We start from the raw sequence: 18,094 nt of genomic DNA, 5'->3' as shown, positions 1-18,094 counted from the left end.
ACCTTTTAAGAAGTATTCAAATATCCTCAAATATTCTCAGATCCAGGGCAATTAAAATATGAAAGAGAAGTATAAAACTTTCTAATAATTATACATTGAAGTACCCAGGGCAAAGAATGTTAAGATCTTAGAACAAGAAGACATTTTATAGGTTTCTCTTTTTTTCTCCTTATTTTTAAGTGAGAATACAGTCTTGGAGAGGCTGGAGCAGTATGACAGTGCTGAGACTTAAACCCAGGTCTCTTAATTCCTTTCTTTAGGACCTTTTTTTGTTACATAAGACATATGGCTTAAGTTTGTATTTCATATAAAATAATACCATAATTTTCTGTATAAATATACTTACCATATACTTCAGAATTTCTGCCATATTTTCAGTTCAGAGACTCATCAGATGAAGGAACCTCCATCAGGGTCCTGGAATTCAGAAGGGTCTCCTTGAGATGATTATTAGAGAAGCTTAGGGTCATATGTTGAATGATGATGAATGATGAATTCATCAAATGATGAATATTCATGAAAAACCTGGTTCAGGGATGTATGTTTTGCTGCCTTTTTCTTATTGAAAATTTTCCTGTAGAAAACATAAGCTTGGAAACAAGTTTTAATTATTCTTATGCTTTTACAATTTTATCTAAATGAGATAATATTTATAAAGTGCTTAGCATATAATAAAATGGTTTTTCCCTGACTTCCCTGATTTATTCTGAAACTGCCATCTCAGTGGTAGTAGAAATGACTTCTTATAGTCAACTGTTAATGTAGCATATGCTTGTCTTTTAAACCCTGAATGAAATTTTATATGTACTGTACTTTCCATTTTTTAATCCCCCATTACATTGTTTTTCTTATTGTAAAAAGCCACAAACCTCTAGCTTATTTGTGGTCAGACTTGAAGTTCTGAATTGGAGTTAAATTCAGTATAGCAAATTAAAAAAAAAAAAAGCACCAAGAGGGGAAGGGAAGGTTGAATAACAGGTTCTCCCAACCTCAAAGGGACTTACAGTCTGAGAGAAAATATGTAGTTATTTATACACAATTCTTAATTCAGATGATGAAGTGTATTTGGAAGATGCCATCAACACACAGGAGAAAAGGATCGATTTCCACTTAGTGATTCATGGAAGCTATCTTGAATATATGGCATTTGATCAGGGCCTTGGAAGTAGGAGAGGATTTCAAGATAAGATGAAAGGAAAGGATTTTTCCAGAATAAAGAGTGGTATGAACAAAGGTGCAGAGAGTGACCAGAAATGATGGCACTTGATTGGGACTAAGTAGTCACTCATTTTGGCTAAAGTGGTCCTTTATATAAGGGAATAGTGGAAGAGAAGGATTAAAGAGATGATTACAACGAGGTTATGAAGAGACTTGAAGACCAATGTGAGTTTGGACTTAATCTAGCAGACAGTGAGGAGCCATAGTATTAAAATAAATATAGCAGTGATACGGAGGATGGATTAGAAGCTACAGAGACAAATTAAAAAGCTATTGCAATAATTCCAGTGAGAAATAATTGAGAAATGAATGATAGGGATGGCTTATGAGAAAAGAAAAGATTTATTTGAGAGATAACTTGGAAACAGCAACAGTGATAATGGCAGAATTCAATATTGTATTCAACCTTTTATCTAATGTGAAATAAGTCCTACAGATATTATTATCCCCATTGTACAAATTATTTAACTCAAAGAGGTTAGATAATGCATTTTTTTGTTATTCAACTTAGGTTAGAAGTAGGAACAAAAAAGAAAAAGAAAAAAGAGTGACATTGAGGAGTCTTGCAAAAAGACATGGCACAATTTTCTTGCTTAAAATAGTAATTATAAATAAAAAATGTGTTTGAAGTAGGAACATATTTTTAATTAAAATTTTTTAAATTAAGGTTTTATTTTATCTTCTTTCCATTCCCCCCTTACTAGAGGGAAAGAACACTTGTAGCAAATTTGCATAGCCAACTAAAACAAATTTCTACATTAGTCATATCCAAAAATTAAAGGGAATGTAATGTGAAAAGTTGAAGAGACAAAATTTCTGGGCAGCTAATCATTTTATTAATTATTGCTAGTGAATAATTAATAAAAAGGATTGGTTATTTGGCCATCTCTCTTGAACCAAAGATGGATCATAGTGGCTTCTATGCCTTGAAAGAGTGCATGTTTCTGACAGGCAGCAATTGACTCTGTTTGGTTAACAATTAAAGAGAGAATGAATATTTTAAAGAGAGGTGGACCTATTCTAAGAAGGGCCTGGGAATTGACTCTGATCATTTAGACTTCTCTGTCTAGAACACAATGGGACAGATTTCACCCAGATTAAATTTTCTTTGTATGGTTTTTCTAATTGGATGGGTAACAGTTCCACTAACATAAGATGGTTTAGGCAGCAGGGTCAGAGATTTCCTTTAAATGGAAAAATAGAAAAAAGGGAAAAAACGATCTCCCCAATAATCAGTTTTTGAATATGAGAGAAATCATAATTTTTCTGACTTTTAATTGAATCATTTATCTAATATAACATGGTACTTAACAGTATAAAAAATGTGTAGAAATTAATACCTTGGTTGGATGGGTATTGTAAGAGGGAAAGGCATCAAAGATAACTTCAGGGGGGTCAAGTTTAGATGAGTTGAAGAAGATGAGACTGTGTAATACACTAAAGGGGCAGCTAGCTGACACAATGGATAGAATGCCAGGCCTGTGTCAGGAAAGTTCAGATCTTGCCTCAGACACTTACTAGCTATGTGACCCTGAGCAAGTCACTTAACCTTTATGTTTCTTCAGCTGTAAAATATGGATAACAATAATAACATTTGTCTCACAGGATTGCTCTAAGAATCAAATGAAAAAATCTTTTTAATGCACTTAGCCCTGACCTAGTTGTTGTTTTGTAAATCTTAACTATCATCATCATCATCATCATTATTATCATTATCATTATTATTATTCATTTCTTCCTCATTGGAAGTCTTCATGAAAAAGCTAAATGTTGAGATTTTTCTTAGACAAACGGACAGTCAGCTCCATATTCCCCATCTCTTGCCCTTACCCCTAAGGTTTAATCAGTGTCTTCCTTCTTCTCCTTTAATATTTTAACTTTTGTGCCAGAGTAGGTTTATGCATATGTTGACTAGGAAAGGGAATGTGGATGAGGTCCTGGGCTCAGGTCCAAGCTGGAAGCCAGGGCCTGCTCACAGTAGAACTGGAGGCAGACTGATCAGTTGTGGTCAATCGAAATGGTTCTAAGTCAAGAGCTACCTATATATGGCTACCAAGGGAATTGTAAAAGAAATTGGATTCTATTTTTGCATTGTATACTTCCTTGGAGGAAAAAACAAGCAAGCTGTGCATAGAAAAAATACTTGTGAATCAAATTATTACATTGATTTTTAAAAAATATTTACATTTAATTTTCTTACATGTGATTATTTGATTTTTTTTAAAAAAATATTTAAGGCAGTGGGTTAAGTGACTTGTCTAAGATCACACAGCTAGGCAATTATTAAGAGTCTGAGGCCAGATTTGAACTAACTCCAGGGCCGATGCTCTATCCACTACACTACCTAGCTGCCCCTGTATTTGATTTTTGAAGCATGCTTCCATAGGGAAAAAAATTGAGACCCCACACCTAATAAAATGTTCAATTTTAATCTTATAGTCAATTCAGCAAGCATTCCACAAAATGTATATTGTTTGCTTCTTTCTTATGCACAGTCTCTGTAAGGATGTAATGAATTGGGTGATCAATCTATGTGATTGGACCTGCTTAAACACACAGGAAAACTACAGCAGACCCTTAGTTCTTTTAGGGAGTTCCCTCTGACTTTTAAACTTGTGAATCTTTGAGTAGCTTATATATATCATTCCAGACATTTAACAGAATATTTGGGAATATTCTGATTCGAATATTCTCTTATGAATTTTGTCCCTGTTTCTTTAAGAAGAATTTCTTAGCTGTCACTTTTGTTTTTAACCTTGCAGAAAAAGTACATCCAATGAGCTTTCTACCTGCTAAGTATTTTATAGTGCTGACCCAATTAGCATGGATGCCCAAAGGTCCTTGAGAAGATAAAAAGGAAAATACCAGATATTCAAATTTCATTGTTGCCTGTGATATTTTCTTTCATGATAATTGAATTTCCTCAACAGAACAAATCACTCTTTTTATCTTTAGTTCTCTCAATCTTTGTTTCCCACTTATCTAGCATTCTTGTGTCCTTGGTAGACTGATGATTGGAGTAGAAAGAACTCAGTTGTGAGCCTTCTTCACTTTTGCTAATAAGCAAATAAAACATTATAATTTATATAGACTTTTAGTTGATACCAGAAATAAAAACATCAGCGTAATTTTAAAAAATAAAAATTCAACATATGGGGGGTGGTTAGGTGGCGCAGTGGATAAAGCACCAGCCTTGGAGTCAGGAGTACCTGGGTTCAAATCCGATCTCAGACACTTAATAATTACCTAGCTGTGTGGCCTTTGGGCAAGCCACTTAACCCCATTTGCCTTGCAAAAACCTAAAAAAAAAAAAATTCAACATATGGAATCCATTAGATTGGAAGTCTTTTGAAGGCAGGGTCTACCTTTTGCCTTTTTTTTGTATCCTCAGCATTTAGCTCAATGTAAGATCTTAATATATGTTTATTAATTGATTGAAATAGTTAACAGAGTTAAGGAAGAACTGAGTTTAAATCCTACTTCAAAATCTTAGTAGTCTAGGATGACGCTAAGTAAATTAAACTCTCTAAGCCTCGGTTTTTTATCTGTAAAAACAGGGATGATGATAATAATAACTGATATTGTACATATAAAATGCTTTGCAAATTTTAAAGTGCTACATAAATGATCGTCCTTATTATACACTAAAAATAAATTCCTAAGTAACCTTTCAAAGATTTAGGAAAGATTTTGGATGAATATTTCTTTTTTTTTTTCCTAGGAGGTTTTCTCAAAACTAGAACTCATTTGGCTATAGGGTCCCTGACAAAATTATCCATTACATGAGAGAAGTCATGGGAACCATGTCTGAAGAAAGGATGATAATAATAATAATAATGATGATAAGAAGTATTAGAAGAAGAATTTTAGGAAGAGGAAGAAGACGAATTCTTTGTATATTGCTTTGGGTTTGCAAAGCATAAAACATTATCAATGTGATTCATCACAGCAGGTGCTCTGGTTACATGAGTGGGTTACTTTACAATGATAATATTCTGTAGTTTGCATTTTTGACATTTCTCATCATCTCATTCAGAGTAATAGCCTTAGTTCACTAGGACATCTATGTTTTTGGACTCCTTTAATTCCATAATGGATCTTCAGTGAATGTCCTCAACTAGGGTTTATCTAAGTTGTTTATCTAAGTTTATTCTTACTTAAAAAAATCCAGAACTTATTCTTCCCCAGGAAGAATAGAAAAGAATTATTAGTCAAAAAAAAGTTTATATGTGTGTGAAAAAATGTTTATATGTGTGTATGTATACACATAGAATTAGGTATGGCATGTTTAATATTTAAATAATTTGCAATTTCATGCTTCCTGGTATTTTCACTCACATAATTCTCAAATCCTTTATACATTTTTCCCAAGAAGTAATACTTTAAATTTTACTTAAATTGACTCAATTGCACTTAAAACTTAGTGTTCTTCAAGATTTGTTGCAACTGAAAGTATCATTATCCTAAATTATCCTAAATCATTATCCTATCAGTATCCCTAAATTTTGCTAGGATTGACCCCATTCAACAGATCTTCTGTCCATTCAAGCTGGAGTAGGACTTATATCCATGTCTAGTAAAAACATCATAGCAGGATTTCAGTGGAAATTTAACACTTGTTTTAAATGTTATGATCACTCTGAAGTTCAAAAGTTTTAAACTGCAGATTCTCCAAACAAATAATGGATTGAGATGTAACATACAATTCCATTAATCTCTTTGGATCCCATTTTCTTTATCTGTAGAAGGAAGACTCATCTAACTATGTTCCAGTATTCCTTAGCTATAAGATCTTTTGATGCATGGTTATAAGATAAGTTATTCTAAATGCTGAATATCTAGGGTCATATGTGTTAATTGTTTTTCTGACCAAAAATATTTTCATTTTCTAGATGCTTTATTTACATATTGGAACAAGGCTTCAACCTCTGAACTCATGGATTTTTTCACAATATCAGAGTGAGTGGTTTTAGTTTTTCTAAAAGGTTGAAACTTGTGCCCATACTAAACTATTCTGACTTACCTGAATATTCAAATAAACAACAAAAGATTTGTGAAGGAAATGCTTTCTACTTCCAGAGAAAGGAAAACAGCTTGTAACTCAAAGGTAACAAAAAATAAATTAATATAATATGATATTATATAATACCATAACAAAAAAAAAAGAAAATTGTGCCCTTTAGTCATTGGATCATAAGTCTTGATGGAGATGAAGAGAGATATACAAGACATATTTTGCTTTGAACTATATATCTGCTGATTTGTTCTTGGATATGTGCCTGCATCTTCATTCAGTCAGGGACAAAGTCTGTGCTTGCTCCTTCCATATTAATTTCTAGGACCCAGTCAACAGAAGAAGCAGTGAGTCCAAGAAGCATGGGAAAATGCAAAGAGTCCTAATAGTTTAAGTCAGAGAATCTGGGTTCAAATGCCGACTTTGTTTCTGTATTACTTTGGGAAAATCATTTAATTTTATTAGATTTTTTGTATGTTGATTCTCATGAAAATTATATGGACCAAGTGAGGATCTAGGATAGAAAAAATAATGACTTTGGGGGATGGAATATTGGAAAAAAGGATTATGTGTTTAAATGAATTATTCATTTTATTTAATTTTGCCTTCCTGCTCTGTTTCCCACTCTTCCTCTAGTGTATTTTGTTTTTTACTTTTAAGTGAACTTATTTAAATGTTCTCTATTTAAATTTTTTTAAATGTTTTAAGTGTCCTATTTAAATGGTTACACAGTAAGCATTTGTTTTACTCCCTCTGCTGGATTAATAATAGAGTTGACAGGTAGTTGTAATTAAGTAAGATATTTGTGAAACCCATTGGATAATTCTTTTTAAATTTCTCTTATCAGATAAATAATTGATACTGTTTTAAAAATTTGCTCAGCATTTTCCACCTGGGAGTTTGTTTACGATAACACTTTCACTTAAGCCAAAAAGGAATTCTCTTTACATGATTATTAGTCTCTTCTTTGTTGATCAACTTATTATCTATAAAATAGGATAATAATAATACTTGCATTTCCTGTGCCAAAGGGTCATTGGAAGGAAAGCATTCTGTAAACCATAAAATTCGATGTAATTTATAAGTTATTTTGACCAAGAAATAGGTAAGGAAACTTTGGATACCCAATAAGGCTTCTTAGGCCAAACAATTTTGAGAAAAATGTATAGACTCTTAATAGTTAATTGATCATAACTGTAATGAGTGTATATTTAGTTTAGTGGCAGGTACATTGGATTGAGAGTCACAAGGCTTGTCTTTAAGTCATAATCCTTATAGTTTTTATGCTAGTTGCATGACCATGAGCAAGGCCCTCAGTTCTTTGGACCTCATGTTTCTGTTCTGGGGAAAGGAAATAATTATACCCAATAATTATACCTCACAGGGGGTTTATTAATAATTGCTGTATAAATACGACAGATATTTTTAGTTTTTTACTCTACTGATAGCCCATCTAAATGGGCTACAAACGAAATGAAACTTTTGTCAAAAGATAACAGATTTAAACATTTTAGAAGGTTAATGATCTCTGGGAGAAAAGGACAATGGTAGAATGTAAAGATTTATGGGAAAAAAATCCTTTAGAATTGATTCATCATTGTTAATATTATAATTAAGTGTTTAAAATAATTTTCCAAATTATCTTTTATAGAGTATGCTTACATCAGTTCCAGTACATGGGGAAACGATATATAGCAAGGTACTGTGTGGAATTTCAATTTGTAATGTCATTCAGTGATGTCAGTTTTCTTACTTCTCTTGTCCACCCTCCTAATCATCTACTCTTTTTCTTTTGTGCTAAGTGTATCTGAGTATATGGAAATTGTCACTCTATGACGCTTGACAACTGAAAGTGTTATATTCTACAACAAAAGGTTGGCAGACCTTTTACTTGTCTGTACAAAAATTTGTAAGAATCTTCCACCTACATTTAAACTATTTTTTGCCTTTTATCTATTGCCTCAAACCTTTCAATCTTCTGAAGAGCTTTTTATTGACCAATCTCTACATATCTTCCTATTAGGTGATGAGTTCACCATTTCTTCTTTCTCTGCTTTTTTTCCTCTTTTTCCTCATCCCTGATGCTGTTGGCCTGTCTTCCTCCTCTTCCCCCTCTTTTCCATCCCCTCAATTCCCCAGTCCCAAGCACCTGTCTATCTCTTTTAGTTTCAAAACTTGTCAACTCCCTACCTGTTCTCAATCACAAAAACACAAATTTCTGATCTCTTCTCCTTTCTTTGGGGCATCCAGACATTGGACACATATCCTTCTCTAGGTATACCTCTTAAGACTTTAAGTTAAATGGAAGGTATCACCTACTTTTGAATAATGCAAAAAAAATTTTCCTGAACATTTATCTGATCAAAACACTGTCCTGAGTACAGGCATACTTTTTTTTAATGTCTGTAAAAATCAGTTTTGTGAAAAGTGTTGCACAAAACAAGATTACAGTTACAAGTTAATTCAATGGACACAGGGTTTATGCACATATAGTAAACATAAGTAGACTCTTGTTGAGAGAAGATAACACTGTTGGATCCCAAGTTCTAATTCAGATCATTGCCAGGAATTCAAATTACACTTTGGATGATAAGCAGGACCACATTACTGCAAGTTTCATCACTTAATGATGGCATCCAGTTATATAATAAATTAATGTAGTTATTAAATGATACTAACCTAGACACTGTATGCCTGTTCTCAAATCAGTTGCCCTCTTGTTCTATTTGTATCAGTTTGGACCCATGTTCAAAAATAGTGAAAATTTACTAGTTGACTTATGTTGACAGCAAATAAATCTTCCTTTGGAAAGAGACACTCAAACCATTTCTATTCTTACAAATATTTCCATCTCACTTAATCCATTTTGTTCATTATACCTCTGTTCAGATTTTCTTTGAATTGTTCCAGTGTATTATTGCGTGAGATCCTTGACATGGGTTGTGCTTTTATTGCATATTTTTCACCACCACAATGTAATTTTTTGAATTGTTTCAATATAAATTCATTATGAGTCCCCTCCTCCATTTTATGATATTAGATTATATATCTATAGCTATAAAATGGGGAAGTGATACTTAATAGAATGTCTAACCTGAATGTGAAAAAAAATCTTCTTGTGGTGTTTGTCTCTCTTCAGAATATTTTGACCTTCTCTGATTCATGTTTCATGTTAATGTGCATTAATTTAAAAGGATATAATTGAATAGAATAAATATTCAATAGAATAGAAAATGTAACTGTAATACTTTTTCAACACTTTTTCCCCCAAAAAAAATTTAGGTTGTTGATTTAAAGTTGTTATGTGTTAGATTTAATGTTGCTTAAACTTCTCTAACCTAATATGGTGTTTAAAGCATAGTAGTTATTTAACCTAGATTTTTGAATGCAAAATGCATTCAAATATATACCGGGTGTTTTTAATCCTCTTGGCTTCTCATTTCCATCATTTAAGTCTCTGGAATTTTTTCTTATGGAGATGAGTGATATTATGCAATTGTGACAGAATTCCCAAGGATCTCTCTTTAAGTACTTTTCTTTAAGAGGTAATATGGGTCAGTAGAAAAGAAACTAAATCTAAAGCCAGAGAACTTTGGTTCAAATCTAAGCACTACCACCTGCTGCCTGTATGACCTTTAGCAAATTGTTTACCCTCCTGGAGCCTCAGTTTCCTCTGTTTTAAAAGAAACTGTTGGACTTAGAAAGTTAAACTGTTACTCAGTCATTTCCGACTCTTCATGACCCTATTTGGGATTTTCTTGGCAAAGATACTGGAGTGGTTTGCCAATCCCTTCTCCAGATCAATTACAGGTGAGGAAACTGAGGCAAAGAGATGAGGAAAACTGAGGTTAAGTGACTTGCCCAGTGTCACACAGCTAGTAAGTGTCTGAGGCTGGATTTGATTTCAAGTCTTCCTGATTCTAGGCCTGGTACTATCCACCTTACTGCCCCATAGTTGGATTAGATGACATTTAACATCTCTTCCAGCTCTTGGGATCCTGTGACTTATCATTCAAGAATGTGTCACACTTTAGGGCTGAGTGACAGGAAAGGATGTGGATCTAGAAACCACACAAAAATTCTTAGGTTTGGGAAATGTGAAAGTACATTTCTTCGTTCAGTGGGGGGAAAGTTATTGATTTTATAAACAATGCAAAAAAACCATTTCTGACAAGAGTTTCATAAGCACCTAGTATTATATGCCTATATGTATGTATGTATGTATGTATGTATGTGTGCTTGATGTGCCAGCATTAAAAATGAGAAATAGAAGAGAGGATCAGAAAATAATGTTGTTGGATTGTGTTCACTGTGGAATGTTACGTTATGCTGCACTTGATATTAAAGTCCCATTCAGTTTCTAATGCATGTTAAAGTGCTGAACAAGGATTTCAACCTTAAGTGCTTTAGAGGTCTTGTCATCTATAGTAGCCACTGTTTCTACTATGCTTCCTTCCTAAGTTCGTCACATTGGGATTCCCTCAATAGCATGTTTTATTTGAAGATAGGAAATGCATGGTCTGTCATCCCACATAGAATAACACAATGAGAAAAAAAATAAAAAGGTTGGCGATGGGATCAAGAATGTTTGTAATTCTGGCACTGGTTTTCATTTTTTCATAAGCTCTGGTGATGGTACACTGTAGGAAGGTAGTCTGTTCTGATTGCTAACGCAGACCACTTTTCTCTTTTCTTCATTTGATTGCTGACAAGTTTAACAAAGTGTATGGCTCTTCTCCCTTCCTGCCTGGGTAAGACACGGGTGTGAAGATGGCTTCATCTAATCCATATTTCACTGCATGTTTGTCTTCTGTCTCTTACGCTGAACTAGTTTCCAATTTTATTTTTTCTTTGTTTGTTTGTTTGTTTGTTTTGTCGTTCAGTCTCCAGTGTAAACCAAAGAAGTTAGTTCTTTTTGGATACTTATCCAAAATATTGAATCTGGTCACATTTAGCTGACCTTTAAAAAAAACCCAAAAAAAACTTAATGAAACTTAATTTTAAAGAACTATTAGTATAATTTAAAGGAGATTAGCTTTGGCTTTCATTAATGCTTTTTTTGGGGGGGGGTCAGAAATTTTGCTGTGATATTTTGTAAAGTGGCTGCCTCTTGTTTTTGCTTCCTACAATACAACAGTAGGCTATAAATGCCTTGCCTGCCTCTTTTTGTTCTATAACTGCTTCACTAATGCTTCCTCTTCCCTCTGCAGTATAACAAGTCTAACTTTTGCTTCTGTCCCATTTCACCCATATTGCAGGAACCAGGAGGGGTTGGGACCCATAGTTCATGATCGAAAGTCTCAGACATTGCCTGTTTCCCGTAACAGAACAGGAATGATGCATGCCAGATTGCAGCAGCTGAGCAGCCTGGATAACTCTCTCACATTTAACCACAGTAAGTGCCATCACGTGCCATCGTAACAGCTGACCATCTCATCCTGCACATCAGAGGGGAGAGCCCCAGACCACACCAGAGCACACATCACAAACTTGATTCTCTTTCCAGGTTAAAACAAATGGGGATGAAGAGAGAAAGAGAGAGAGAGAGAGAGAGAGGGAGAGTTCCTGGCACAATTTTCCTCACCTCTCTTTTTTTTTACAGTATTGAAGTCAGCATCTGGCAGTGACATAATGTGGAACATGGTCAATTATGGCAATTAATCCCCAGGAATCAGAAACCCCTCTACCATACTTCCCCCCCCTTCTGTTAAAAAAAAATTCATAAAGTGACAATCAGTTTTTCTTGTCTTTAAGATGCATGTCTGAAATCCTTAGCCATGGCAACCATTTTGGATTTGTATTCCTAAAGAGGAATTAATTCAATGTTGTATTTTTAAACTTTTTGTTAAGGTCTGATTTTGACTGGTGAGATTTCTTCTTTCTCTTCCTCTGTCTCCTCCCTTCCCCGACAAAGTGCATGTAATTGATCACGTTTCCACATTCTGACATTTCTGCCAGGGGAAAAAAATGTATTTTTATCCTTAAAATTGCTATGAGAACATAAAGCCCTTGAATCACTTTCTGTAGTTGTGGAAAAGCGCCCAATAACAAAGTGACTTTTTCTGTTTTCAGTGTGAGAAAGATATCAAGTGTGCTTGGAATTTCTGTAGACAATGGTAAGATTTAATCAGGTTGAAGTCGGCTTCTAAGACCACTTCACTTGTAAACAGAAACTTTTTTTTGTTCTTGTTGTTCATCTTGCCTTCCTAACTATGGGGCTTTCTAACTTCAAAGTAGAGATTCTACCAATATATGGGGGTAGGGGGTGCAGTTTGATTGATTTATATCTACATATTAGCCAAAGGGACATGATATTTGTATTTTCTGTTGTCCCTAGAAATTTAAGTTTTTCAGACACATTAGGAGCTCACAAAGTGGAAGCCCTAAACTCTGCTTACCATCCAGCATGATAAAGACTAATATTACCATCTGTAATCAATGCCATTCATGATAAGAGTGTGATCCATCTCCACTGAGAGCATGTTTTCAATTAAGGTTCAATACTAGTACAAGTTTCCATGTTAATGAAACATATTCTCTCTAGTTCATGTTTAGTTCTAATAGTGGGGGACTGTTTGCTGTGGTTTTCATGCTCATACCTTAACACAAGCTAAGAGTAAAGAGAATATTATCAGCTCTGTTTATTACCATTGCTTAAACTGAAGACCATTCTTTGTAAGAGAGAGAGGGGATAGGAAGAGTAACACAAATCCTAACTCTTGTACTCCTCCAGAATTAAAGTGCCTTTAATATAGCCTGAGCTATGTATCATAAGCCCAAGTCTCAAGTTCTGCTATTCCAATATTATGTCAATCTGTCAAAAAATGAGCTGAACAACATTAAAAATCCATTTTTGATGTTCCTGCTTTTTAAAAAAACTGACACAAAGTTTCTTGCCTTTATACTTCCTTTCCTACTTAGAAAACAGAAATTAAATCTAGCAAAGAATAGAAACCTGCTAGACTGTCTTCGCCTAGGTAGCTATATTTAATAAAGTCACCAAGCACTACTTAAGTAATCACCCTGCTCCAGATACTATGCTAATCCTTAGCAATACAAAAACAAAACAAAACAAAACAAAAGAGTCCCTTTCCAGGAGCTCACACTGGATTGGGGGAGACAAAATAAATGTAGGATCACTTTAAAGGAGGACTGAGAAAGGTTAGGTGAGGACTTTAGCTGAGACCTGAAGGAAATTAGACAAAGATACGCCATATAGACTGATTCATTCATTTAATCATTTGTAATTAGTGATTGAAGGGAAAAGATAGAGAAAGCTGGCCTTGGAGTAGTATAAGGGTCACATTCCTGCCAGTGAACCTATAGACTATGTAACTCCAGGCAATGACTTAACCTTTTAGCCTCTGGGAACTTTCAGACTATTAATTGAAGAGTAGATGATAATCTGAATGGAAAGAGTTTCCTGTATCACTAAAATTACAGGTCTGGTCTTTCTTCAAAAAAAATCACTAAGCTTCAGGATGCATTTATAAGATGAGGAAACTGACCTCTAGAGACAAACAAAACATACATTTTTCATTATTTTTTTAAAGTTTTTTGCAAGGCAATGGGGCTAAGTGGTTTGCCTGAGGCCACACAGCTACGTAATTATTAAGTGTCTGAGGCTGGATTTGAACTCAGGTCCTCCTGACTCCAGGGCTAGTGCTCTATCCACTGCGCCACCTAGCTGCCCCAAAACATTCATTTTTTTAAAAAAAATAATTGGGGGTACCTAAGATGATTCAGTGGATAGAGCGCTGGCCCTGGAGTCAGGAGGACTGTTTAAATCCAGCCTCAGATACTTAATATTTACCTAGTTGTATGACCTTGGGCAGCAAGTCACTTAACCCCATTGCCTTAAATAAATAAACTTCAAAAATTTTATTTTGCTCCCATTATAAGGAATTTTCAACATTCATTTTTTTTTTTTTTGGAAAAATTTTGAATTCCAGGTTTTTCTCCCTTCCCTAGACTGCAAGCAATCTGATGTAGGTTCTACATCAAATAAAACATTCATAAGCAGTTTCTTGGCACCCCACCACAAAAATATGAAATCTTCCACTTAGAAATAGGGCCAGTGGCCGGTGCTTGAATTGGGGATAAGGAGACATCTGAGTGTTATGAGCTTTCCAGTTACCAGGTCAATTTCAGGTATTCTTAGTTCCCACTAGAATAGGTACCCGCATCCTCTAAAAATGCCCACAGGTGACCTAAGGAGAAGGTAGAGGGAAATTCAGTGTTTCTCATCAAAAATGACAACAGTTAGGTCTTTACCCACTGTTTAAGATTGTTGGCTCCTCGGATCACTTTATAGGAGTGACCAATCTGGTTTTCTCTGACTGAATTGTTGGGTCTCAGAAAATCTCATGAAGGTTCAGATTAACCTGCCTCATAGAGATCAGGCCTCTAGTTTTTAAAAAGTGAGAGGGTCAGCTGAGAGAGACTTTGCTTGGGCAGAAAGTTACAAGGCTTCTCAGAAGATTATATATACCCCTGTCCCCCACTGTCCCTGAACTTAGACAGTTTATAGAAATTAGAATTGAAATTTGAATAAGGGGTAGCTAGGTGGCGTAGTGGATAAAGCACCGGCCTTAGAGTCAGGCGTACCTGGGTTTAAATCCAGTCTCAGGCACTTAATAATTACCTAGCTGTGTGGCCATGGGCAAGCCACTTAACCCCATTTGCCTTGCAAAAAACCTAAAAAAAAAAATTAGAATGAGTTCAGGGGACAAAGGAATTGCAGCTATTAAATAATTGATGTTAAAGCTAAACAGAAAGGCTCATTTTCAAATTGACTAACATTTGAGGCTTATAAATATGTGTTTATTTTGTTTATTTCTTATGTAAATTGATGTAAAATTTGTTAGTATTTTATTTATAGTGAAAAACTTATACCCTGCCCCAATCCCAAGTCTGGTTTTAAACTACTAGTTTACCTGATACTTGATAAATAACACAGAGCTGGTTTTCTTTAGTCTTAGCCTGAATACCTTTTTTTCCCTCTAGCATCTGCTAATTCAAATGTAACTCTCTTAATTCTTGCAAATAATTGTGCCCACCTCTCAAATTCAGCTGTTCTTATTCCACCTTCTAGCTCTGAAATTTTCAAATAGCTGCAACTTTCCCCTAAGTTTTTCATCTCCAAATCATCTCAGTCAACAACAAAAAGAACACGTGCATGCACATATATGTGTGTATATATACACACAAACAAGTGTGTATAAGTATATGTCAAACCTGAAGCACTCTGTCCATGATTATGTGCTGGGAGGGTTTGTAACTCTGTTTTTCTAGGACAGCTATACTTGTTTGATAACTAATATTGTACCTTCTGTTGGACCAACCAAAATGATATAGACAAAGAAAATCCTTTATTCTGTCATAAGAGACCTTACTAGGGATATGTGGGAATATGGCATGAATATAGCAAAGAAAAATCATTCACATTACTAAATAGCAACCCTTACTCCTCTGTGCACCATCTTGGATAAGGACAATCTATCTCTAATTTAGAAGCCTCCTATCTCCTGAGGATTAGGAGCCCTGTAAACTTTAAAGTGGCCACCAGGGAGCAGCAGAGGACAGCAAAAAAACTATTTATTCATGCAAAAGTATGTTACTTTGCTCCAATATAAGGGTAAGAAGTAAAGTGAATAAAAACAGATTCAGGGGCGGCTAGGTGACGAAGTAGATAAAGCACCGCCTTGGAGTCAGGAGTACCTGGGTTCAAATCCAGTCTCAGACACTTAATAATCACCTAGCTGTGTGGCTTTGGGCAAGCCACTTAATCCCATTTGCCTTGCAAAGACCTAAAAAAAAAGAGAGAGAGAAAGAAAAGAAAAGAAACAGATTCATAGATTAAAGTAGGAAGAGACCCAGCTCATTTTTTCATATGAGAAAATTACAGGCCAGAGGTCTCACAGGTAGTGATAATTCTCCTTTAACTCAATAAATTTGAATTCTGTAAAGACGCCTAAAGAGAGGATCATGATTCCCTTTTGAGATATTTCCAGGGCACATAAAAAATGTGGGCTAAGTAATATATTTATTATAATTTGCAATGTAAATAATAAAAATAACAAGGCAGCTAGGTGGTCTAATGAATACAGTGACCATCCTGTAGTCAGGACCAGGGCAAGTCACTTAATCCTGTTTGCCTCAGTTTCCTCCTATATAAAATGGACTGAAGAAGGAAATAGCAAGCCAATCCTCCATCATTACCAAGAAAACTCCAGATGGGGTTACAAAGAGTAGAACATGACTGAAAACAACAACTACTACTACTAATAATAGCTAGCATTCATGTAGATAGAAGTTTCAGGTTTACAGAGTATTTTATCTATGTTGTTTATTTTATCCTCACAACAACTTTTTTGAGGTAGATTGTTATTATTATACCCATTTTATAGATGAGGGAAATTGAGAAATTAAGTGAATTGCCCAGGATCACACAGCTAGTAAGTATGTAAGTTGAAATCCTCAGGAGATAGGAGGCCTCTAAGGTGGGATCTATACTCAGATCTTCTTGATTCCTGGTAATACTATCCATTTCACCATTTCACTCCAAGTTGATAGATCTGTGCCAAAGTACATAATTGAAGTCATGAGAGAGATAAAGACAAAACCTTTTCCAATTGAAAAATCTGCACTTGGTTTAGAGAAAAAAATGAATGCAATGTTAACATTAACATACTGTATGGAAATAATGTTTCTTTACTATGCATAATATTAAATATTTGAATTTCATGTAGACCTATAGGCACAATCTGTGTATAAATATAATTATTTAGACCTTGAGAACCAAGGCATTATGTAGTTCAGGAAAAAAACATTTTAAGAAGTTAGCTAAGATTGATGGAGTTTAAAAATTGATACCAAGAAAATATTTTGCACAATTGAGGCTAAAAAATACATTTTAAGGGGTCTTTATAAGTTTACATGTTTTTTATTCTATAGTATTTTCCTCATCCTGCATCATTTGCATACATAAACCACCTGATCAGGAAAATAATCAAGGTTATGTGTCCTGCAGAGACAGCAAATAGATATAATGTTCTTATCTCAGAGTTTGGTTTTGCTTTAGACTTCCAGAAACTACTTTTCTTGTCATTTGATACAAATTTCTTTTTTCATGTCCAAGTTAGAACAATAGTCAATTTTCAACTTGAATACATATTCTCATTGACCTTCTCTATCAAACATTTAATTATAAAGAAAAAGTGATCATGGTGCCCTGGACTTAAACAGTAAAAAGGCAGGAATGAGGAATTTTCATGACTTTTAAAGTTGTAGCATGTCAGTTAAGACATGTTCAAATTATTTAAGAATTGCTTATGAGATGGTGTTGGGGGTTGCTTCTTTCAGTAAGTGGCTTTATGCTGTTTAGAAGCTTTTGTAGAGCATAGATCTACATATAGATCATAAAATTCTAGATTTAGTGATTAAAAAGGGCCCCAGAAGTCATCCAGTCTAATCCTATCATTTTAAATCTAAGAAAATGAGGCCCAGGTAAGTTAAGTCCCTTTCTATAAAGGAGGAAGGGGAGAGCTGGAATTTATACCCAATACCTCCTACTACAAATCTAATGCTTCTCCTGGTTGAAATTCTTTTCAGGGTCTATCATTGGTATTTTGAACCATTAGAGGAGAAAAAAGTTTCTCGTTTCAGGGAAGGTCATAAGAATCTTCAAAAGGATCTTAAATAGTTAGAGTTGTTTTCTCTCTCAGATGCTCTGATAAAAAGAAAGCCCTTTGGTTATAGATAGTAAGTTATAGAAAAGAAAAATGATCTAGGGTTATTTAGCTATATCCTTATGGAATGGAGCCAAGTAGATAATTTCAGACTTAAAAGACAAATTTGTTG

The 18,094-nt window shown here is 34.6% G+C and overlaps 1 protein-coding gene across 17 annotated transcripts in view; it reads left to right on the top strand.

The window, feature by feature from the left end:
* DOCK9 (dedicator of cytokinesis 9) overlaps positions 1–18,094 on the top strand; it is a 390,530-nt gene that overhangs the window by 317,987 nt on the left and 54,449 nt on the right. For 13 of the 17 annotated variants that reach the window (XM_074191938.1, XM_074191947.1, XM_074191940.1 and 10 more), the window contains 3 exons: positions 6,111–6,177; positions 7,884–7,931; positions 11,491–11,627. In XM_074191938.1, coding sequence (XP_074048039.1) covers positions 6,111–6,177; positions 7,884–7,931; positions 11,491–11,627 — 252 coding nt within the window. Of the gene's footprint in view, positions 1–6,110; positions 6,178–7,883; positions 7,932–11,490; positions 11,628–12,304; positions 12,349–18,094 lie in introns of all 17 variants that reach the window. The other 4 variants (XM_074191945.1, XM_074191951.1, XM_074191950.1 and 1 more) reach the window with 1 other exon arrangement.

The sequence above is a fragment of the Macrotis lagotis genome, chromosome 6 (assembly GCF_037893015.1).
Source record: "Macrotis lagotis isolate mMagLag1 chromosome 6, bilby.v1.9.chrom.fasta, whole genome shotgun sequence".
Classification (NCBI taxonomy): Eukaryota; Metazoa; Chordata; class Mammalia; order Peramelemorphia; family Peramelidae; genus Macrotis; species Macrotis lagotis.
This window is presented reverse-complemented; position numbering and strand designations above follow the sequence as displayed.